Source organism: Bombina bombina, chromosome 3 (assembly GCF_027579735.1).
Source record: "Bombina bombina isolate aBomBom1 chromosome 3, aBomBom1.pri, whole genome shotgun sequence".
Lineage (NCBI taxonomy): Eukaryota > Metazoa > Chordata > Amphibia > Anura > Bombinatoridae > Bombina > Bombina bombina.
The window spans coordinates 786,767,502-786,791,277 of record NC_069501.1 but is presented as its reverse complement, the minus strand read 5'-3'; the positions used below and the strand labels follow the sequence as shown (position 1 = coordinate 786,791,277).

The window sequence follows — 23,776 nt, the reverse complement described above, 5'->3', positions numbered from 1 at the left end:
AAACAGAAAAGAGATGAAGATTTCTGTTTGTAAGAGGAAAATGATTTTAGCAACCGTTACTAAAATCGATGGCTGTTTCCACACAGGACTGTTGAGAGGAATTAACTTCAGTTGGGGGAACAGTGAGCAGACTTTTGCTGCTTGAGGTATGACACATTCTAACAAGACGATGTAATGCTGGAAGCTGTCATTTTCCCTATGGGATCCGGTAAGCCATTTTTATTACAGACAGAAAAAAAGGGCTTCACAAGGGCTTTTTAAGACTGTAGACATTTTCTGGGCTAAATCGATTTATATATAAACATATTTTATACTCCATAGCCTTGAGGAATTATTTTAATCTTGGGAATTTTGTAAAATAACCGGCAGGCACTGTATTGGACACCTTATTCTCTAGGGGCTTTCCCTAATCATAGGCAGAGTCTCATTTTCGCGCCTGTATTGCGCACTAGTTTTTGAGAAGCATGACATGCAGATGCATGTGTGAGGAGCTCTGATACATAGAAAAGACTTTCTGAAGGCGTCATTTGGTATCGTATTCCCCTTTGGGCTTGGTTGGGTCTCAGCAAAGCAGATACCAGGGACTGTAAAGGGGTTAAATATAAAAACGGCTCCGGTTCCGTTATTTTAAGGGTTAAAGCTTCCAAATTTGGTGTGCAATACTTTTAAGGCTTTAAGACACTGTGGTGAAATTTTGGTGAATTTTGAACAATTCCTTCATACTTTTTCGCAATTGCAGTAATAAAGTGTGTTCAGTTTAAAATTTAAAGTGACAGTAACGGTTTTATTTTAAAACGTTTTTTGTACTTTGTTATCAAGTTTATGCCTGTTTAACATGTCTGAACTACCAGATAGACTGTGTTCTGAATGTGGGGAAGCCAAGGTTCCTTCTCATTTAAATAGATGTGATTTATGTGACACAAAATATAGAGAAAATGATGCCCAAGATGATTCCTCAAGTGAGGGGAGTAAGCATGGTACTGCATCATCCCCTCCTTCGTCTACACCAGTCTTGCCCACACAGGAGGCCCCTAGTACATCTAGCGCGCCAATACTCCTTACTATGCAACAATTAACGGCTGTAATGGATAATTCTATCAAAAACATTTTAGCCAAAATGCCCACTTATCAGCGAAAGCGCGACTGCTCTGTTTTAGAAAATACTGAAGAGCACGAGGACGCTGATGATATTGGTTCTGAAGGGCCCCTACACCAGTCTGAGGGGGCCAGGGAGGTTTTGTCTGAGGGAGAAATTTCAGATTCAGGGAAAATTTCTCAACAAGCTGAACCTGATGTGATTTCATTTAAATTTAAGTTGGAACATCTCCGCGCTCTGCTTAAGGAGGTGTTATCCACTCTGGATGATTGTGAGAATTTGGTCATTCCAGAGAAACTATGTAAAATGGACAAGTTCCTAGAGGTCCCGGGGCCCCCCGAAGCTTTTCCTATACCCAAGCGGGTGGCGGACATTGTAAATAAAGAATGGGAAAGGCCCGGTATACCTTTCGTCCCTCCCCCCATATTTAAAAAATTGTTTCCTATGGTCGACCCCAGAAAGGACTTATGGCAGACAGTCCCCAAGGTCGAGGGGGCGGTTTCTACTCTAAACAAACGCACCACTATACCCATAGAAGATAGTTGTGCTTTCAAAGATCCTATGGATAAAAAATTAGAAGGTTTGCTTAAAAAGATGTTTGTTCAGCAAGGTTACCTTCTACAACCAATTTCATGCATTGTCCCTGTCACTACAGCCGCGTGTTTCTGGTTCGATGAGCTAGAAAAGGCGATCAATAATAATTCTTCTTCTTATGAGGAGATTATGGACAGAATTCGTGCTCTCAAATTGGCTAATTCTTTCACCCTAGACGCCACTTTGCAATTGGCTAGGTTAGCGGCGAAAAATTCTGGGTTTGCTATTGTGGCGCGCAGAGCGCTTTGGTTAAAATCTTGGTCAGCGGATGCGTCTTCCAAGAACAAATTGCTTAACATTCCTTTCAAGGGGAAAACGCTGTTTGGCCCTGACTTGAAAGAGATTATCTCTGATATCACTGGGGGCAAGGGCCACGCCCTTCCTCAGGATAGGTCTTTCAAGGCCAAAAATAAACCTAATTTTCGTCCCTTTCGCAGAAACGGACCAGCCCCAAGTGCTACGTCCTCTAAGCAGGAGGGTAATACTTCTCAAGCCAAACCAGCCTGGAGACCAATGCAAGGCTGGAACAAAGGAAAGCAGGCCAAGAAACCTGCCACTGCTACCAAGACAGCATGAGATGTTGGCCCCCGATCCGGGACCGGATCTGGTGGGGGGCAGACTCTCTCTCTTCGCTCAGGCTTGGGCAAGAGATGTTCTGGATCCTTGGGCGCTAGAAATAGTCTCCCAAGGTTATCTTCTGGAATTCAAGGGGCTTCCCCCAAGGGGGAGGTTCCACAGGTCTCAATTGTCTTCAGACCACATAAAAAACAGGCATTCTTGCATTGTGTAGAAGACCTGTTAAAAATGGGAGTGATTCATCCTGTTCCATTAGGAGAACAAGGGATGGGGTTCTACTCCAATCTGTTCGTAGTTCCCAAAAAAGAGGGAACGTTCAGACCAATCTTAGATCTCAAGATCCTAAACAAGTTTCTCAAGGTTCCATCGTTCAAAATGGAAACCATTCGAACAATTCTTCCTTCCATCCAGGAAGGTCAGTTCATGACCACGGTGGATTTAAAGGATGCTAACAAAAACATTAACCAGGAGATAGTCGTACCTTCTTTGTGTCCGAATCCAGTTTCAAAGAAGGAACGTCTGTTGCACAATTTGGATGTTGTTCGTGCTCTAAAATTCTATTTAGATGCTACAAAGGATTTTAGACATTTAGACAAACATCTTCCTTGTTTGTTGTTTATTCTGGTAAAAGGAGAGGTCAAAAAGCAACTTCTACCTCTCTCTCTTTTTGGATTAAAAGCATCATCAGATTGGCTTACGAGACTGCCGGACGGCAGCCTCCTGACAGAATCACAGCTCATTCCACTAGGGCTGTGGCTTCCACATGGGCCTTCAAGAACGAGGCTTCTGTTGATCAGATATGTAAGGCAGCGACTTGGTCTTCACTGCACACTTTTACTAAATTTTACAAGTTTGATACTTTTGCTTCTTCTGAGGCTATTTTTGGGAGAAAGGTTTTGCAAGCCGTGGTGCCTTCCATCTAGGTGACCTGATTTGCTCCCTCCCTTCATCCGTGTCCTAAAGCTTTGGTATTGGTTCCCACAAGTAAGGATGACGCTGTGGACCGGACACACCTATGTTGGAGAAAACAGAATTTATGTTTACCTGATAAATTACTTTCTCCAACGGTGTGTCCGGTCCACGGCCCGCCCTGGTTTTTTAATCAGGTCTGATAATTTATTTTCTTTAACTACAGTCACCACGGTATCATATGGTTTCTCCTATGCAAATTTTCCTCCTTTACGTCGGTCGAATGACTGGGGAAGGCGGAGCCTAGGAGGGATCATGTGACCAGCTTTGCTGGGCTCTTTGCCATTTCCTGTTGGGGAAGAGAATATCCCACAAGTAAGGATGACGCCGTGGACCGGTCACACCATTGGAGAAAGTAATTTATCAGGTAAACATAAATTCTGTTTTTATCTTGAAAACAATCATATTAAGCAGTTCCCTAATTTTATGTATGTGAAGGAAAAACACATAATTTAGAACTCAATAAAATAAGCTGATGATTTATCTCGATGTCGGTGAGGCTTTGAGAGGCCTCGGGCCATAAATAACAAATACAAACAATACTACCAGATGTGCTTTATCTCCATAATTACCCAAAACACATCCAATACAATGCTTTAGGCCCAGAACATACATGGCAAACAACTTGTTAAATTACCACTGTTAACCACACTAAGCTACTAAACCCTCTACTTGCCCAGTAACCTTCCAGAAGTGATCTATTCCTTGTTTGCCTATAACATACATGGCTAATCATAGCTGCACAGCACAGATTTAGCCATTGATTGCCCAGGATACATGCTGCGCCATGATGAAGAGGCGGCATCACCTGGAGCTGGTTAGGGGCAGTTTGCAACTAACACGTCTTTCTTCTTTAAAGGAGCAGGATGAGGGCATTTTCCTAGATTGGTTTTATACAGAACATTTGTTTTACATCATGATTAACTTACACCTTGACAATCTAGTAAATAAGAGCTGTAATCTGGTGAAAAAATAAAACATTTGGAAGTTCTTTTCTGTCTATTTCTACAGTGTCTTTATTTAGCTGTGTCTGATATTAAAGGGATACTAAACCCAAATTGTTACTTTCTTGATTCATATAGAGCATGCAATTTTAAGCAACTTTGTAATTTACTCCTATAATCCCATCTTTATTTGAAAAAGCAGAAATCAAAGCTAAGGAGCCGGACCATTTTTGGTTAAGCACCCTGGATAGCGCTTGCTGATAGGTGGATACATTTAGCCACCAATCAGCAATTGCAACCCAGGTTCTGAACCAAGAATGGGCCGACTCCAAAGCTTACATTCTTGATTTTCATATGAAGATAGCAAGAGAAATAAGAAAATTTGATAATAGGAATAAATTACAAAGTTGATTAAAATTGCATGCTCAATCTGAATCATGAAAATAAAAAAAATTGGTTTTAGAATCCCTTTAATGGCAAGATGAGCAACAGTACTATTAAAACGTAGTGAGGACCATTTCAGTAAAACTTTTATTAAGAGGTTATGTTTATCATTAAACAGGGAGGGTGGTACTGTGCTCGTCAAAGAGTTAGATAAAAGCATAAATTATTGTGTGTGAAAAAACAAACTAATACGATATAGAAATAATTCCTTCAATAGCGGAGTTTGTACCAACGCACAAACCTATATTATTCTCCTGGCTCGGAAAGAAAGAAGGATCTGACATGTACAGAGGAAGCTACCTTTTGTGCTTCAGTCTTCATTGAACTCCAGTCTGGATTTAAGGCAAGACAATACAGAAACTCCTTCAAAGCCTCCTCCGTCCTTCCTAGTCCAGAGAGTGCTTGTGCTTTCACATAATGTCCCTGCAAACATAGTAACGTGACATGCTTCAAAACCGATTAACCAAACATCTTGTACCATGCTTTCTAAAAATAATCCTCTCTATTAAACAGGCACACAGGATTACATTAACGGCAAAGGACATGATGTTCTCAAGAGAGAAAAATGTATTGAAAGTATGTGTTGACTTCTATAATAATAATGTAAAAAGGACATTATAACCAGAGCTGGAAATAGTATGTATATACTGTGTAGGAGCAAATGCTTGCTGGGAATGTGGTCAGGAATATGTGCATATTTTTCTCTTGTAGCAGTACCACAAGGTATCTTTCTTTATCTTTTGCAACTCAAATTACATTTTAGGGATCTGGTGAAATAATTGTTAGACTAAATGTTTAGACATAAAATAAACAATTGCTCAACAAACGTGCAATGTGAAAAAAGACTTTCCTTCCATAAGGCAGGGAGAGTCCACTACTTCATTCCTTACTGTTGGGAAATTCAACACCTGGCCACCAGGAGGAGGCAAAGACACCCCAGCCAAAAGCTTAAATATCCCTCCCACTTCCCCTATCCCCCAGTCATTCTTTGCCTTTCGTCACTATAGGAGGTGGCAGAGAAGTGTCAGAAGATTCGGATAGTCCTGTAATGGGTATGTTCCCTTCAAGAAAGGAGTTTTAGGTAATCATGTCAACCTCTCAGTAAGAGTATTGATGAAAGTTAGAGTCTGGAGATGCAGGTAAAGTTTTTCTGCGAACCCATCCAGACTGTCGCCTAACAGCTCCTGAGCAATCAGTGGTGACGAGTTTCACTGCTTGCTGTTACACACTCAAGTCCATGTCAGAAGCGTCGCTGCAAGACTGTCACACTTGAGAGGCTGTGCCTGTTCCACAGCATGGATCCTGGAGGGCAAGACCGTTTTATATATACACTTTTGATATACAGGGTCAAAGTGTGGCTCCTTTATGCCTCGATAGGATCTTGGGTTAATATCTCCTTCAGAAAAAATTATTTGAACAGCTAGGGGTTAATTATAACTGCTTCAATGTGAGAGTTTTTGGGCTCATAGACTGTGTGCTTTTGGCTTGAAACAAACAGGTTTCACTTTGGTTTTTGAGTGTTGCGCAGCTCATAATAGCTTAGCGCCTTTTTCATAGCAGGGGAAGTCCTGTCCTACGCACCACATGACCGGGTGCGGTCTTCTCATTTTCCTACAATCCTACTGTGGACAGCACTCCTAAGGAGAGCATTTTCACGGTTAGTTGTCTGGGTCTAGGATGTGTTGAGTGTCCCAGACTTTACAGCGCAATTACAATCGGCGGTGTCTGCGGCCCTGAGTGACTTACCTCCCTCTAGCAAACGTAAAGAAAGGTTAAACATAGTTTTCCTAACCTAGAGTAATCTAAATATTTGTCTGATTTAGCTACTATATCCCAGCTATCCGAGGATGAGTTAACCTCTGTAGTTTCAGAGGGTGAACTTTCTGAGCCGGAAGCTTCAGTTTCTAAACCTCCTTCAGGGGAGGAACCCTCCTTTAGATTTAAAATTGAGCATCTGCGTTTTTTATTAAAGGAGGTTTTGTCTACGCTAGAGGTTCCAGAGGCTACACGCCCTGAGGAACCTAAGATCCCTAAGTTAGACAGGGTTTATGAAGACAGGAAGGTCCCTCTGACTTTTCCTGTGCCAGTTAAGATGGCGAACATTATTAGTAACGAATGGGAAAGAATAGGAACTTCTTTTTTCCTCTCCTCTACTTTTAAAAATGTATTCCCGGTCCCTGATTCTCAATTAGATTTGTGGGGCTCCATCCCTAAGGTGGATGGCGCTATTTCTATGCTGGCTAAGCGTACTACTACCCCCCTAGAGGATAGTTCTTTTAGAGAGCCTATGGTTAAGAAAATGGAAACTTTTCTGAGGAAGATGTTTCAACATACAGGGTTTTCTTTTCAACCAGCAGCAGCTGTAGCCACGGTTGCTGGAGCAGCTACCTACTGGTGCGACACTCTGTTTGAAGTCTTGGTCTGTGGATATGACATCTAAATCCAGACTCCTTTCTCTTCCTTTCAAAAGGGAAGATTTTATTCGGTCCAGGGCTGGACTCCATTATTTCTACGGTTACCGGAGGGAAGGGTGCCTTCCTACCGCAGGATAAGAAGAATAGGCCTAAGAGACGGCAATCATCTAATTTTCGTTCCTTTTGTTCTGACAAATCACAACGACAGCAATCCTCATCCAAATCCGAGCAGCCCAAGAGTATTTGAAAGCCGGCTCAGTCCTGGAATAAGTCCAAACAAATTGGCATTAAGGGACGGCCCCCATTCCGGGATCGGATCGAGTAGGGGGCAGACTGTCTCTTTTTTTAGACGCTTGGTTCCAGGATCCTTGGGTCCTGGAGGTTGTATCTAAGGGTTACCGAAAAGGATTCAAATCTCATCCGCCCAGGGGCAGATTCCTACTCCAGACTGTCTACAAGACCAGAGAAGAGGAGTGCCTTTTTAGGTTGCGTATGGGAACTCTCCTCTCTAGGAGTAATTGTCCTGGTACCTACAGCAGAGGGTTTGGGGTTTTATTCAAACTTTTTCGTGGTTCCAAAAAAGGAGGGAACTTTCATCCGATTCTGAACTTTAAGTGCCTGAACAAGTTTGAGTGTTCTCGCTTTCAAGATGGAGACAATACGGTCAATCCTTCCTCTGGTTCAGGAAGGACAGTTTATGACCACCATAGACCTGAAGGATGCATACCTTCACGTTCTGATACACAGGGAGCATTTTCAGTTCCTGAGGTTTGTCTTTCTGGACCAGAACTTCCAGTTCATAGCTCTTCCGTTTGGCCTAGATACTGCTCCAAGGATAATTATGAAGGTTCTGGGAGCTCTTCTAGCCGTTGCAAGAACACAAGGTATTGCAGTAGCGCCTTACCTGGACGATATCTTGGTACAGGCACCATCTTTTTGTCTGGCGGAAGAACACTCAGAGTCCCTTCTCAGTCTTCTTCGATCACATGGATGGAAGATAAACTTGGAAAAGAATTCTCTTACTCCAAGTACCAGGGTGAATTTCCTGGGGACAATAATAGACTCCATATCCATGAGAATATTTCTCACAGATCAGAGACGTTGCAAGCTAACTACTGCATGTCTTGCCCTCCAGGCCTCATTGAGACCCTCAGTGGCCCAGTGTATGAAGGTGACTGGACTCATGGTGTCCTGTATGGACATCATTCCCTTTGCCAGATTCCATCTCATACCCTTACAACTATGCATGCTGAGACAATGGAACGGCGACCATTCACATCTGTCTCAACAGATTGTGCTGGACAACCTGTTGAGAGACTAGCTCTCTTGGTGGCTCTGTCCAGATCTGTCCCAAGGCACGTGCTTCTTGAGACCGCCCTGGGAGATTCTGACTACGGACGCAAACCTTTCTGGCTGGGGAGCCGTTTGGGGTGCCAAGAAGGCACAAGGGGCTGTTGACTCAGGAGGAGTCCTTCCTTCTGATCAATATATTCGAAATCTGGGCAATCTTCAATGCCTTGGCCCTTCTGGGTTCGTCTCAATTTATCAGATTCCAATCAGACAATATAACCTTGGTTGCTTAAATCAACCATCAGGGGGGAACAAGAAGTCCCTTGGTGAGGAGAGAAGTATCTCAGATACTAGAGTGGGCGGAGACGCACAGATGTACGCTGTCAGCGATCCACATTCCGGGTGTGGACAATTGGGGAGCAGACTTCCTCAGCAGGCAATCCTCTCACCCAGGGGAATGGTCTCTCCATCCCGAGGTGTTTGCAGAGATATGCAGCAAGTGGGGGATGCCGGAGATAGATCTCATGGCATCCCGCCTCAATACCAAGCTACCCAGGTACGGGTCGAGGGATCCTCAGGCAGAACTGATAGATGCCCTATCAGTACCATGGAGGTTCAGACTCATATCTTTTTCCTTCATTACCGCTTGTCCCTCGTGTGGTGGCTCGCATCAGTGATTCCGATTACTCCGTCATGTCCGCGAAGGACGTGGTTTGCGGATCTGGTAGGGATGTCCTCATCTCCTCAGTGGAGGTTACCTTGTCGCAGAGATCTGCTGATACAGGGTCCCTGTGTTCATCAAAATCTAAAATTTTTTAGGCTGACTGCGTGGAGATTGAACGCTTAGTCTTAGCCAAGAGAGGATTTTCTGAGAGAGTGTTATAGACACTCTGGTTCAAGCTCATAAGCCAGTTACTCATTGTATCTGCCATAAAGTGTGAATGACTTACTTGTACTGGTGTGAAGAGCATGTCTTTTCCTGGAATAAGGTTAAGTTTGCCAGAATTTGATCTTTTCTCCAGGATGGACTGGAGAAGGGTCTATCTGCTAGGTCCCTGAAGGGACAGATATCGGCCCTGCCTGTGTTACTGCACAAGAGATTGGCTGAGCTCCCTGATGTGCAGTCCTTTGTTAAGGCTATGACAAGGACCAGACTTGTGTTTAGATCTAGGGCTCCGCCTTGGAGCCTCAATCTTGTTCTTAGTGTTTTGCAGCAGGCTCAGTTTGAGCCTAAGCATACTGTTGACATTAAATTGTTATCTTGGAAGGTTCGTTTTTTTCTGGCTATTTCCTCTGCGCGCAAAGTTTCTGAGATTTATGCTTTGCAATGTGACCCCCTTATCTGTTTTTCCATGCCGATAAGGCGGTTTTACGCACTAAATTTGGGTTCCTCCCTAAGGTGGTGTTGGATCGTAACATCAAGAAATTGCTGTTCCTTCCTTGTGTCCTAATCCTCCTTTAGCGAAGGAATGTTTGCTTCACAATCTAGATGTGGTTCGTGCCTTGAAGTTCTATCTTCAGGCTACTAAGGAATTCAGAAAATCTTCCGCTTTGTCATCTATACGGGGGAAGAGTTAGGGACAGAAGGCTACTACGACTTCCCTATCTTTCTGGTTAAGGCATGTCATCCGCTTAGCTTATGAGACAGCCTCCTGAGAGGATAACGGCTCATTCCACTAGAGCAGTGACTTCCTCCTGGGCTTTTAAGAACAAAGCCTCAATGGATCAGATTTGTAAGGCGGCTACCTGGTCCTCCTTACACACTTTTTCTAAATTTTACAAGCTTGATGTGTTTACTTTGGCTGAAGCAGCTTTCGGGAGAAATGTTTTGCAGGCTGTGGTGCCCTCAGAATAGGGTCCGCTACTTTTATGTTTCCGCCCATTATTCCTTCAGTGTCCTCCAACAGTAAGGAATGAAGTTGTGGACGCTCCCTGCCTTATGGAAGGAAAACATAATTTATGCTTACCAGATAAATTCCTTTCCTTCTTGGCAGGAAGAGTCCACGACCCTGCCCATAATTTATTTTTTGTTGGGCGGCTCCCTTTTTATATTATTTCTTCTGGTACCTTTATACCTTTATGATTCTTCTACTTTTCTTTGTTCCCTCGGCAGAATGACTGGGGGATAAGGTAAGTGGGAGGGATATTTAAGCCTTTGGCTGGGGTGTCTTTGCCTCCTCCTGGTGGACAGGTGTTTCCCAACAGTAAGGAATGAAGTCGTGAACTCTCCCTGCCAGAAAAGAAAAGGAATTTATCTGGTAAGCATAAATGTTTTTTGATTGTCTATTATATTTTTAGTTAGAAGTCTAATAAACTTACTTTTTTAAATGCATCAAGAGAATCTTTGTAGAGTTCAGCAGTCCAGGGGCCACAATTCTCACACTGTCACACTTTTCTCCAACAAAAAGGAAGCTAGGCTTTTTACTAAACCAGTGTTGGGCAATATATACATTAGCAAGAAAAAGAATATAAACCATTCAGAGTTACCCGGATTTCTGAATAAATAGTACATAACATTTGATCTGATCTTCAACTAAAGTCACAATAATAGAACACAGGGTGCTTAAAGGGACAATAAACACCTTGAAATTTTTAAATAACATTTTTAGTTATGCGTAAAGAATCAACTTTGCAATATATCGACCTCTCAAGGCTACCTCTGCTATATAATTTGTCCATAACTCGCTTTATCAGAAAACTGCAAAACAAATCCTTCTTTAATAAATTTATGACAGCAGCTAATCTTGTAAACTAAACAAGTCACATTGTGGGTTGAGGTTTTTCTAGTGAAACATAACTGCAGTAAAAAGGATACCAATTTGTTTTAAATCTGATATGTTATTCTATAGCAACACAACAGAAATGTCTTAAAGGGGCATGAAACTCAAAAATTTTCTTTCATGATTCAGATAGAGAATACAATTTTAAACAACTTTCCAATTTACGTCTATTTTTTAATTTGCTTCATTCTCTTGTTATCATTTGCTGAAAGGTTTATCTAGGAAAGCTCAAGGGCAGCAGAGAACCTAGGTTCTAGTTGTTGATTGGTGGCTATATATATATATATATATATATATATATATATATATATATATACACACACACACACACACCGATTGTGATTGGCTCACCCATGTGTTCAGTTAGAAACCATTAGTGCATTGCTGCTTCTTCAACAAAATAATACCAAGAGAATGAAACAGATTAGATAATAGAAGTAAATTATAAAGTTGTTTAAAATTGTATTCTCTATCTGAATCATGAAATAATTTTTTTGGGTTTCGTGTCCCTTTAATTGCAAAGTGTTTACTCTCTCTTTAAACATTTAACAAATAAATATATATTGTATCATGTCCTTACACAGTGTTCAATAGACATTCACATGTGTAGGGTAAAAAACTATGTGAATCTCTAGGCTGATAACTTGTCCAAAGACTAATTGGAAAAGGTGTGGAAGGGAGCGCTAAAAGCTGAAAGGTGTTAACAATTTAATACATATACTTCCAATTCAATACATAAAATTGCAATAGTAATAAAAGCAAACAATGATAAAAACAATACAATGATAAAAACAATAGTACAATGGCTAAAAACTGCATGGATCCATGGTGTATCTAAAAATGATACTTGTAATAAAGATGGTCTCTCATAAGAATCAACAGTGATAGTAAAACAAGTATGAATTCAGACTTGAGGTGTATGCGACAATCACAGTTGGTGTTAAAGCTAAATAAACATCAAAAAAATAAAAAAAGGCCAATGCATAGGGGTGTCCAAATGTAAAGTGCAATGAGTGCTATAGTGTCCAAAAATATGCAAAAAATATGCGATGAGTGTCCAAAAATATGTGTATCCAAATAATAATCTCCAACCAGTGGTATATAATATTCAATGCAAAATTAGGCGTGTAGTAAAAAAGTGAAAAAAGTGGAAAAAAGTATTGTGGTGTGATACTGTGAAATGTTACATGAATCCCCAACAGTAATTCCAAATTGTACAGTTTGATCTGATACAATTTTTAACGTATTTCCAGTATGATTTACTTCTGTTATAACATTTGGTATACTTTGTTGAAGGAGCTACAATGCACTACTGGAAGCAAGCTGAAGACAGTTGTGCCAATGACAAGAGGAACATATGTGTAGGCACCAATCAGCAGCAAGTTCCCAGTAATGCACTGATAGAATAAACTAAAAGAAGCGCTAAAAGCAAAAACACATAAACCAGTAATGGGTGTAAAAGATATCAGAATATTTATTTCATCCAATATATAATATAAAATTCTAGTTATCAACCACCGGTGTTAAGGAAATCTATGTTACTTAAAAACTATATGCGCATATAATAAATTTACTCTAAGATAAAGAAATAAAATTTAGAGAATAAAAGAATATAATAAAGTATTATGCCAACCTCCTCTGTAGGTAATAATAAAAAACTCTATTATGTAGCGGTAACATTCTATCCAAAGGAAGGATACATAGTTTCTTAATCTGTAACACTGTGTGCCACTATTATCACTCTCGGCGGTTATAAAGTCACAGATGTATCAGTTCATAAGGATTGAAAAAAAGCCCCAGTGTGATTTCAGATACATGGTAGAGTCTTCCTTCGTATCATATAGTGTTTAAATGGCTGTAGATATTTCTTACCCCACAAACGTACCACTTCTTACGGCTGGTTTTCACCTCCCAGTGCCTTTCACAAACCGCTGTGGCGGCGTGCGCCTCGTGTGAATGTTTCACTCACTTCCGGGTTTTGGTCTCTGGTATCACCTGGGTTAGGTTTAGCCAATCACGGGAAGTTCTTTCCACTTTCAGACTCCGTGCCGTTGCCTGTACGTGTTCCAAAGTTAAATATTTATCCTTCTTCTTCATAGAGCGCTCATCTATGCGCTTCAGCTTTTTTGGAAGCCTTTATCAAGGGAAAGGCTTCCAAGGAAGCTGAAACGCATAGATGAGACTTGTGGGAATTCTACATATTCACTAAAAGCTACATATTCACGGATCCCTTGATATAGAGCACTCTATGAAGAAGAAGGGTAAATATTGAACTTTGGAACATGTACAGGCAACGGCACAGAGTCTGAAAGAGAAAAGAACTTCCCGTAATTGGCTAAACCTAACCCAGGTGATACCAGAGACCAAAACCCGGAAGTGAGTGAAACATTCACACGAGGCGCATGCCGCCACATCTGTTTGTGAAAGGCACTGGGAGGTGAAAAACAGCCGTAAGTGGTACGTTTGTGGGGTAAGAAATATCTTCAGCCATTTAAACATTATATGATACGAAGGAAGACTCTACCTAGTATCTGAAATCACACTGGGGCTTTTTTTCAATCCTTATGAACAGATTAATCTGTGACTTTATATCCGCCGGGAGTGATAATAGTGGCACACAGTGTTACAGATTAAGAAACTATGTATCCTTCCTTTGGATAGAATGTTACCACTACGTAATAGAGTTGTATCTGAACTGGAGCACAGGTGAAATAATCAGCCGATTAGTAAACAGTTATTTTTGCTGCTCTCGCCCAAGGTAATACTCAGTAGCGGACCTACTTAACAGAGGGCCCTAGTGCAAAATTGTTTGGCTCCCCAAAGGCAACTCCGTAGAAAGGAATAGCAATAATATTCATGCTGCTCTGTATAATGATTTTAAGAATAGATAGATGGACCTGCACTAATAAAAGTCTCCCCTGCATTAGAATTGTACATATTCTGCACATGCCTATGTATAGACTGGTTTATATGGGCCCCCTCAGTACCTGGGCCCTTGTGCCACTGCTGCACCAATGGTAGTTCCGCCCCTGGTAATAATACAAAACCTGGCCTGTTGGGGAGGCCTGAGGACAGGTTTGAAAACCAGTGAGAGATAGACCATACAATTTTAAACAACATTCCAATTGACTTCTATTATTTAATTTGCTTCATGCTTCAGATATCCTTTGTTGAAGAAACAGCAATGCACATGGGTGAGCCAACCGCCCACAAAGCAATAACCGATCGGGACAATTTCAACTGCAACTAACAGCGTACCCTCCTCAAGGTAGCTGCTCACACCCACCAACGTGAACTAATGATTTGCCACCACTGGCCGATGCAGAGAGGGCCACAGAGTGGCCCTTTTTGCATCAGTGGATAAAATAGGGGATTGCAGTGATGCCTCAATATTGAGGCATCACTACAATCCCTTGTAAGCAGCTGGAAGCGATCATGATCGCTTCCAGCACTTCAAACAACAGAGGACGTACCAGGTACGTCAATTGTCGTTAAGGGGAGATTTTTCTATGACGTACCTGGTACGTCCTCTGTCATTAAGGGGTTAATAATAATGCCCCTGGTTTTGACGCCAAAGGGGGTACGATACGATTGGCTACAGAAGGATTTGTCATTCGTTTCAGTTAGAGGTTTAAGTTTATGGTGAAGTTAAACTTTCTATTTATAGTAAACCCCTGAGGTCAGTGATATAAGCGTTTTATTGCTTCTATTGTAATATATCTAATACATCTTTTTGCTAAAATGAGCACAGTTCTAGAAAAAAAAGGTGTGTTTATAACATATACTAGAAAAGTTATTTGTCGCGTTTCCTCTTACATTTTGAAATCCATTACTTGTGACAATGCACACTTAGCCATTTGAAACAGTTTTCATATCAGTCCACATTATACAGCTATTTTAATATTTATGCATAAATGGAAAAAAAAGTCATCCATATGACCAGTGAAACTTGGTTTCCTATATCCTATAGTAAACATACCTGGTATATAAGTTTCCTTAAAGGGACAGTGAACTGTAAAATTGATTTTACCTTAATGTGGTTCAAATTAATGCGAAATTTCCCATTTGTGTTTATTTTTGTATTTAAAATAGTTGATTTTGTTCTTTCAAACCTCAACACATCAAAATGGGTTGAGCTTGCAGGGGAATCAGATATCCTTAGTTTATCACTTTCTATAAACACAAATGCTTCTTTATATTATCTCTGTAAATCAAAGGCCAATAGTTGAAACAATTGAAAACTAACATTTTATTGCTTATCTCTTCTACATCCTACTGGAAATGTCTTTTTTCTGCTGGCTATGTTTACACAGTTTTCTTTAACCTATGCTTAAAGGGACACTGTAGCCAAAAATTTTCTTTCATGATTCAGAAAGAGCATGACATTTTAAGCAACTTTCTAATTTACTTTCTAATTCTACAAGAATGTAAGTTTAGATTCCGGCCCATTTTTGGTGAACAACCTGGGTTGTCCTTGCTGATTGGTGGATAAATTCATCCACCAATAAAAAAGTGCTGTCCAGAGTTCTGAACCCCAAAAAAAGCTTAGATGCCCTCTTTTTCAAATAAAGATAGCAAGAAAACGAAGAAAAAATGATAATAGGAGTAAATTAGAAAGTTGCTTAAAATTGCCTGCTCTATCTGAATCACAAAAGAAAAAAATTGGGTTCAGTGTCCCTTTAAGTATAGAAAACTTTTAGAATAGGTAGGGATACCACAGGAAAAATCAGTTATTTCAAATATCAAAATAAAGTAAAAGGATTTATTAGTAAACTATTTAATACACTCCAGCTGGTAATGGATAATTGGGAACAAGATAAAGTGGAGAACATTTAAGGTAAACTGTCCCTTTTTTATTTTTGATGCCATTCAAAAAAAAGGAAGTATTTCATTTAAAATGTTTTTTGTATTTTAATTTTTTCAAAATGGATATTACTGTCCTAAATACTTTTTGTTTCCACAATTGCCCACTAATAAAACTGATAGGAGTAGGCAGCATCATCATCATTCAATAAGTTATCAGTCCAATAGATATGCATTAGCTTCAAAATCAGTTTATAAAGATTTTCATGATTTAAATAATGTGACATTGCTGTGCTCTAATACGTGTGACTGAAGAGTTTTTCAAATGTAACCTTGCTTTAAATAAAATAACAAATTAATCTGAAAGTGCATTTGCAGCAGTCACATTCAGACACCCCAATTTATGAAATAGTAGTAGTTAAAGGGATACTGAACCCCAATTTTAAGCAACGTTCTAATTTACTCCTATTATCAAATTTTCTTCATTCTCTTGCTATCTTTATTTGAAAAAGAAGGCATCTAAGCTTTATTTTTGGTTCAGTATTCTGGACAGCATTTTTCTATTGATCTATGAATTTATCCACCAATCAGCAAGGATAATCCAGGTTGTTCACAAAAAATGGGCCGGCATCTAAACTTACATTCTTGCTTTTCAAATAAAGATACTAAGAGAATGAAGAACATTTGATAATAGGAGTAAATTAGAAAGTTGCTTAAAATTAAATTCTCTATCTGAATCAGAAAAGAAAAAATTTGGGTTCAGTGTCCCTTTAAAGTGAAGGTCAATTTTGACGAATTAGTGCCCGGTTTTTAATACTCCTATCAAAATTGACATTTCAAGTGCTTTCTTCAAAAACTTACCTTTTAATCCTGAGAGCCGCTGCAGCGCTGCCTCTGCCCGTCGCAAGTCCTCTTCACAGGTCCAAAATGACGACTCCGACTTCATCCAATCACGGCTTTCCCTCAGACCATGATCCCCCAGGGGGAAACGCTGTGATTGCAGGAAGACGGATTCGTCATTTCTGACGTAAGCAGGGGCTTCCGACGGCCGGGGGAATCGATGGAGCAGCTTTCAGGAGTAAAAGGTAAGTTTTTGAAGAAACCGCTTGAAATGTCAATTTTAATGAATTAAAGTGCTCTTGTTTTTAATAAGATTATTAAAAACCGGGCACTAATTAGTCAAAATTGACCTTCATTTTAAGGCCCCTCAAAACTGTGCAAAAAAAGACTACATAATGAATTTATAGGTGTGCCAGACAAACAAGCAAGTCATCAGTTGTCACACACACTATGTACCTTGGGCCACAGTGGATGTTTCCTGCAGATGATCTCTCCATCGTAGAGGGCTTGCTTAAAGTTTTTCATAGTCAAATACAGCTCTGAGCGACGTAGTGTTAACAGAGTGTCAGAGGAAGCTGGAGAGAAAAAAAGAGTTAATGTAACTTGTGCTCAGCAGTATGCACACAAATTCCTGAAATATTATCAGATGCCAAGATACAAAATGTTTCAAAGGAAAAAAAAAAAACTAGACATAAACTGCTTCTGCCCTAAATCCTCAGAAAGGAACAGCTTTTGTATATATACACAATAACTATTAATTTATTATCAGTTTTCATCTCCCAGACCCGTGAAAAGAAACAATGCAACGCAACCACTAATTGACCCACTTTAGGCCAAATAAAAATAGGCACACATTTTCCTATTATGTCCATGAGGGAGTCATTTCCAACTATTCATTTTCATCAATAGATTTTCTTCAAAGTGTCCTGCCCTATATTTAGCAAGCAGTAAGCTAGTTATAGGACCACAGAGCAGCTGTGTTATATTAAACAGACACTAACAACTTTTAACTGCTCTCTTTTTTTCATTTAGAAGACAAGCTTCTTTACAAAAATAAAATGAATATAAAACAGTCTGTTTAATTGTAAAAAAAAAAGCACTAAGCTGTGGTTTATATTTAAAGGGACAGTCTACACAAAATTGTTATTGTTTAAAAAGATAGATAATGCCTTTACTACCGATTCCCCAGTTTGCACAACCAACATTGTTATATTATATACTTTATAATTTTTTAAACCTCTAAATTTGTGCCTGTTTCAAAGGTTCTATTGACAGCTTCTTAATCACATGCTTTTGTATTTGCCTTTCACAACAGGAGACTGATAGTTCATGTGGGCCATATAATTAACTTTGTGTCCATGCCCGCAAAGATATTTAAGAGATCGCATAACAGTACTAAATGCAAGTCAAAGGATTTTAAATAGTCACTGTCGTGTGATTAGGGGGCTGTCAGAAGATGCTTAGATACAAGGTAATCACAGAGGTAAAAAGTATATTAATATAACTGTTGGTTGTGCAAAACTGGGGTATGGGTAGTAAAGGGATTATCTATCTTTTAAAACAATAACAATTCTATTGTAGACTGTCCCGTCAAAATTAACCTTTCATGATTCAGATAGGGCATGCAATTTTAAACAACTTTCCAATTTTCTTTTATCATTAAAATTTGCTTGGTTCTCTTGGTATTCTTTTTTGAAAGTTAAACCTAGGTAGGATCAAACAGATTTCAAAACCATTGAAAACCACCTTTCATCGCAGTGCATTTTGACAGTTTTTTACAGTTAGGCAGTGTTAGTTCACATGTGCCATATGGATAGCATTGTGATCACTCCAGTGGAGTTATTTAGAAGGCAGCACTGATTAAAGGGACAGTCTAGGCCAAAATAAACTTTCATGATTCAGATAGAGCATGTCATTTTAAAAAATTTCCAATTTACTTTTATAACCAATTTTGCTTTGTTCTCTTGGTATTCTTAGTTGAAAGCTTAACCTAGGAGGTTCATATGCTAATTTCTTAGACCTTGAAGCCCACCTCTTTCAGATTGCATTTTAACAGTTTTTCACCACTAGAGGGTGTTAGTTCACGTATTTCATATAGATAACACTGTGCTCGTGCACGAGAAGTTATCTGGGAGCAGGCACTGATTGGCTAGACTGCAAGTCTGTCAAAAGAACTGAAAAAAGGGGTAGTTTGCAGAGGCTTAGATACAAGATAATCACAGAGGTTAAAAGTATATTATTATAACTGTGTTGTTTATGCAAAACTGGGAAATGGGTAATAAAGGGATTATCTATCTTTTAAAACAATAACAATTCTCGTGTAGACTGTCCCTTTAACTAAAATGCATGTCTGTCCAAAGGACTGAGATAAGGAGTAGTCAGCAGAGGCTTATATACAAGGTAATTAACCCCTTAATGACCGAGGACGTGCAGGGTACGTCCTCAAAAAAAAGGCAGTTAACGCCTGAGGACGTACCCTGCACGTCCTCGGTGTGGAAAGCAGCTGGAAGCGATCCTGCTCGCTTCCAGCTGCTTTCCGGTTATTGCAGTGATGCCTCGATATGGAGGCATCCTGCAATAACCATACATGGCCATCCGATGCAGAGAGAGCCACTCTGTGGCCCTCTCTGCACCGGACATCGATGGCCGGTATCGTTGGTGGGTGGGAGCCGAATTGGGAGGCGGGTGGGCGGCCATCGGTGTTGCGCGTGACGTCACGGGGGGCGGGATCGGGATCGGGACCGTCGGGGGCGCGCACGGGCGCGCGCGCGTGCACGGGGGGTGGCGGGCGGGCGCGTGCACGGGGCGGGAGCGGGTGGGAACCGCTACACTACAGAAAAGTAAAAAAGTAAAAGTAAAAAAAAAATGAAATAAACTTTTACTTTTACCATCTAAGGGATCTGGAAGGGGTGGGGGGTTGGTCTTGGGGGGGGGGGAAAGCTACACTACAGAAAAGGGACATATTTTATTTTAAAAAAAAGCATTTTTTTTCTCTAAACTGGGTACTGGCAGACAGCTGCCAGTACCCAAGATGGCGCACATTAAGTCAGAGGGGGAGGGTTAGAGAGCTGTTTAGTGGGGGATCAGTGAGGTTGGGGGCTAAGGGGGATCCCTACACAGAAGCATATGTAAATATGCTAACAAAAAATTCACAAAAAAGCCCAAATATACCTTTTATTTTAGTACTGGCAGAGTTTCTGCCAGTACTTAAGATGGCGGGGAGATTTGTGGGGTAGGGGAGGGAAGAGAGATGTTTGGGAGGGATCAGGGGGTCTGATGTTTCAGGTGGGAGGCTGATCTTTACACTAAAGCTAAAATTAACCCTGCAAGCTCCCTACAAGCTACCTAATTAACCCCTTCACTGCTAGCCATAATACACGTGTGATGCGCAGCGCCATTTAGCAGCATTCTAATTACCAAAAAGCAACTCCAAAGTCATATATGTCTGCTATTTCTGAACAAAGGGGATCCCAGAGAAGCATTTACAACCATTTGTGCCATAATTGCACAAGCTGTTTGTAAATTATTTCAGTGAGAAACCTAAAATTGTGAAAAATTTTACGTTTTTTTTTAATTTGATCGCATTTGGCGGTGAAATGGTGGCATGAAATATACCAAAATGGGCCTAGATCAATACTTGGGGTTGTCTACTACACTACACTAAAGCTAAAATTACCCCAAAAAGCTCCTTACATGCTCCCTAATTAACCCCTTCACTGCTGGGCATAATACACGTGTGGTGCGCAGTGGCATTTAGCGGCCTTCTAATTACCAAAAAGCAATGCCAAAGCCATATATGTCTGCTATTTCTGAACAAAGGGGATCCCAGAGAAGAATTTACAACCATTTATGCCATAATTGCACAAGCAGTATGTAAATAATTTCAGTGAGAAACTGAAAGTTTGTGAAAAAATTTGTGAAAAAGTGAACAATTTTTTGTATTTGATCGCATTTGGCGGTGAAATGGTGGCATGAAATATACCAAAATGGGCCTAGATCAATAATTTGGGATGTCTTCTAAAAAAAAATATATACATGTCAATGGATATTCAGGGATTCCTGAAAGATATTAGTGTTCTAATGTAACTAGCGTTAATTTTGAAAAAAAATGGTTTGAAAATAGCAAAGTGCTATTTGTATTTATGGCCCTATAAGTTACAAAAAAAGCAAAGAACATGTAAACATTGGGTATTTCTAAACTCAGGACAAAATTTAGAAACAATTTAGCATGGGTGTTTTTTGGTGGTTGTAGATATGTAACAGATTTTGGGGTTCAAAGTTAGAAAAAGTGTGTTTTTTTCCAATTTTCCTCATATTTTATAATTTTTTTTATAGTAAATGATAAGATATGATGAAAATAATGGTATTTTTAGAAAGTCCATTTAATGGCGAGAAAAACGGTATATAATATGTGTGGGTACAGTAAATGAGTAAGAGGAAAATTTCAGCTAAACACAAACACCGCAGAAATGTAAAAATAGCCTTGGTCCCAAACGGACAGAAAATGGAAAAGTGCTCTGGTCATTAAGGGGTTAAAGGGACACTAAGACCAAATTTTTTTCTTTCGTGATTCAAGTAGAGCATGCAATTTTAAGCAACTTTCTAATTTACTCGTATAATCAATTTTTCTTCGTTCTCTTGCTATCTTTATTTGAAAAAGAAGGCATCTAAGCTAAGGAGTCAGGCAATTTTGGTTCAGTACCATGGACAGCACTTGTTTATTGGTGGGTGAATTTATCCACCAATCAGCAATCAAGAACAACCCAGGTTGTTCACAAAAAATGGGCCGGCATCTAAACTTACATTCTTGCTTTTCAAATAAAGATACAAAAAGAATGAAGACAATTTGATAATAGGAGTAAAATATATTAAAAGGACACTCAAGTCAAAATTAAACTTTCATGATTGAGATAGAGCAACTTTCCAATTTACTTCCATTAACAAAACATGCACAGTCTTTGTATATTTACACTTTTTTTGAGTTACCAGTTCCTACTGATCATGTGCAAGAATTCACAGAATATATGTATATGCATTTGTGATTAGCTGATGGCTGTCACATGATGCAGTGGGAGTGGAAAAATACATAACTTTGAAATTTGTCATAAAAATATTTACTACTCATTTGAAGTTCAAACTAAGTGCTATTGCATTGTGTTTCATGCATTTGACAATTATGCAAATCAACTGTATTTACTGGTCCTTTAATGTAAATCATTGCAAAATATGTTTTAATTTATAATTTTAGGATTTTACCTTTCCTTTTTTTTTTTTTTACTTTATTTGTGAAGTGTGTTACTTGCCGTCACTGCCCTACAAGGGGGCAGGGGTCTACACAGGAAGGCATGATTTCATAAATATTTTTTTAGAGTACAATGAGCTAATATGAGCTGGTTTACTATTCAGTGAATGCTAGAGAATCAGGAAGCCTGCTCTCCCAATGTTTATCACTGCCCACGCTAGTCCCCAAAACACCCAATGTAAATTGCACAGAATATACTACATCAGGAAAATTTCATTTTGACTTTACTGTCCCTTTAATGAACTACCTGATCCACTCCCATGGTTCACCAGAGACACCCACTTATACTTTGTGACTCTGCCCTCCCAACACGGCCCTGATCACAGACCACCTGCAGCCCTGCCAACATGGCCCAGCCTACAAAATGCCACTGCCCACAATCACTTTAACCTCTTACATCTAGAAAAGCCTCTGGGAAATGTTGGGAGTATGCAATGAGCAAACATAGGTTTCATGTTTTATTCCAAGAGTCAGGCATCCATGCAAACCTCAGGGCAGGACATATAACATGGTGAATCATAGCCAATAGCCATATTACTGCTGTTGAGCTCAGCAGTTTAGCATCCTTTTAAAGCACCACACAAGGACCCAAAGTTAAAGGTGTACTCTGTGCCAAGTGTGATTATAGCAATAGACTGCAGCTATTTTGGCCGCTAAAATGTTAAACCTTCAACTTTTTCTAATATTAAACAGAAGTGCTTAACATAATTTAAAGGGACTTTTATGATTCTGATAAGGCATATTAAACAACTTTCCAATTTTCTTTTATCATCAAATTTGCTTTGTAAGACAGTGCTAGTTCATGTGTGCCATATAGATAACATTGTGCTCACTCCAGTGGAGTTATTTATGAGAAAGCACTGATTGGCTAAAATGCAAGTCTGTCAAAAGAACTGCGATAAGGAGGCAGTCTGCAGAGGCTTAGATACAAGGTAATAAGAGGTAAAAAGTGTATTAATATAACAGTGTTTGTAAAACTAGGGAATGGGTAAAGGGATTATCTATCTTTTTAAAACAACAACAATTCTGGAGTAGACTGTTTCTTAGTGTGATGCACTTTTACAAGAATAAATCCGGCTCCAAAAAGAGCTGAATGCCATAAGCGTCTGCCATCTCCCGCATTTGGCAGTGAACAAAGCTGCTGAATGGACGTCTCTAATAATTATTGTCAACAGATGAAACAAACCTGTTAAAAAGGTATGACCCCACTTAGATTGAAAATGTAGGTCCTGTCAAGAGATAAGGGAGAGGTGTGCGTTACTGCAATAGCATGCAGCATACATTCATTCCTCATTGCACTGTTCTCCTGAACTGCCTGTTAGTGTTATGAAGGAAGGCCAGAGAGCTGTTCTGATTGATGTTGCTATTACACAGGAAGGTGGGGCACCAGGAGCCTGTTGTGCAGGTTGTGATTTGCTCAAAAAACAAACAAATTTATTTCTGAAAGTGCCTACGTGAGGTAACCAAGGAGAACAAAAACTTCTATTTACACTTATATTTCAGAAGAAAACCAGGAACGCTAGCTGCAAACCCAGAGATCCAGCCCAGAATGCACTAGAATAGCTATTCTGTCTAACGTGTATAGTATGATTAGAATTCTTCGCACTACACTTTCAGGTGTATTATGTGCATAACAAATATTTAGGTATGTAAGAAAAGGCTAAATAATTCAAATACTTTGGTGGAGGGGGGTAAGGAAATGTTACAGGCAGTGCACAGCTGCT

At 39.8% G+C, this 23,776-nt stretch overlaps 1 protein-coding gene across 1 annotated transcript in view; it reads right to left on the bottom strand.

Moving 5' to 3' along the window:
* Positions 1-23,776, bottom strand: part of LONRF2 (LON peptidase N-terminal domain and ring finger 2) — a 207,110-nt gene that overhangs the window by 87,704 nt on the left and 95,630 nt on the right. The window contains exons 2-3 of the mRNA XM_053707682.1: positions 17,207-17,325; positions 4,924-5,046 (exon numbers count right to left, since the gene is read on the bottom strand). Coding sequence (XP_053563657.1) covers positions 4,924-5,046; positions 17,207-17,325 — 242 coding nt within the window. The remainder of the gene's footprint in view (positions 1-4,923; positions 5,047-17,206; positions 17,326-23,776) is intronic.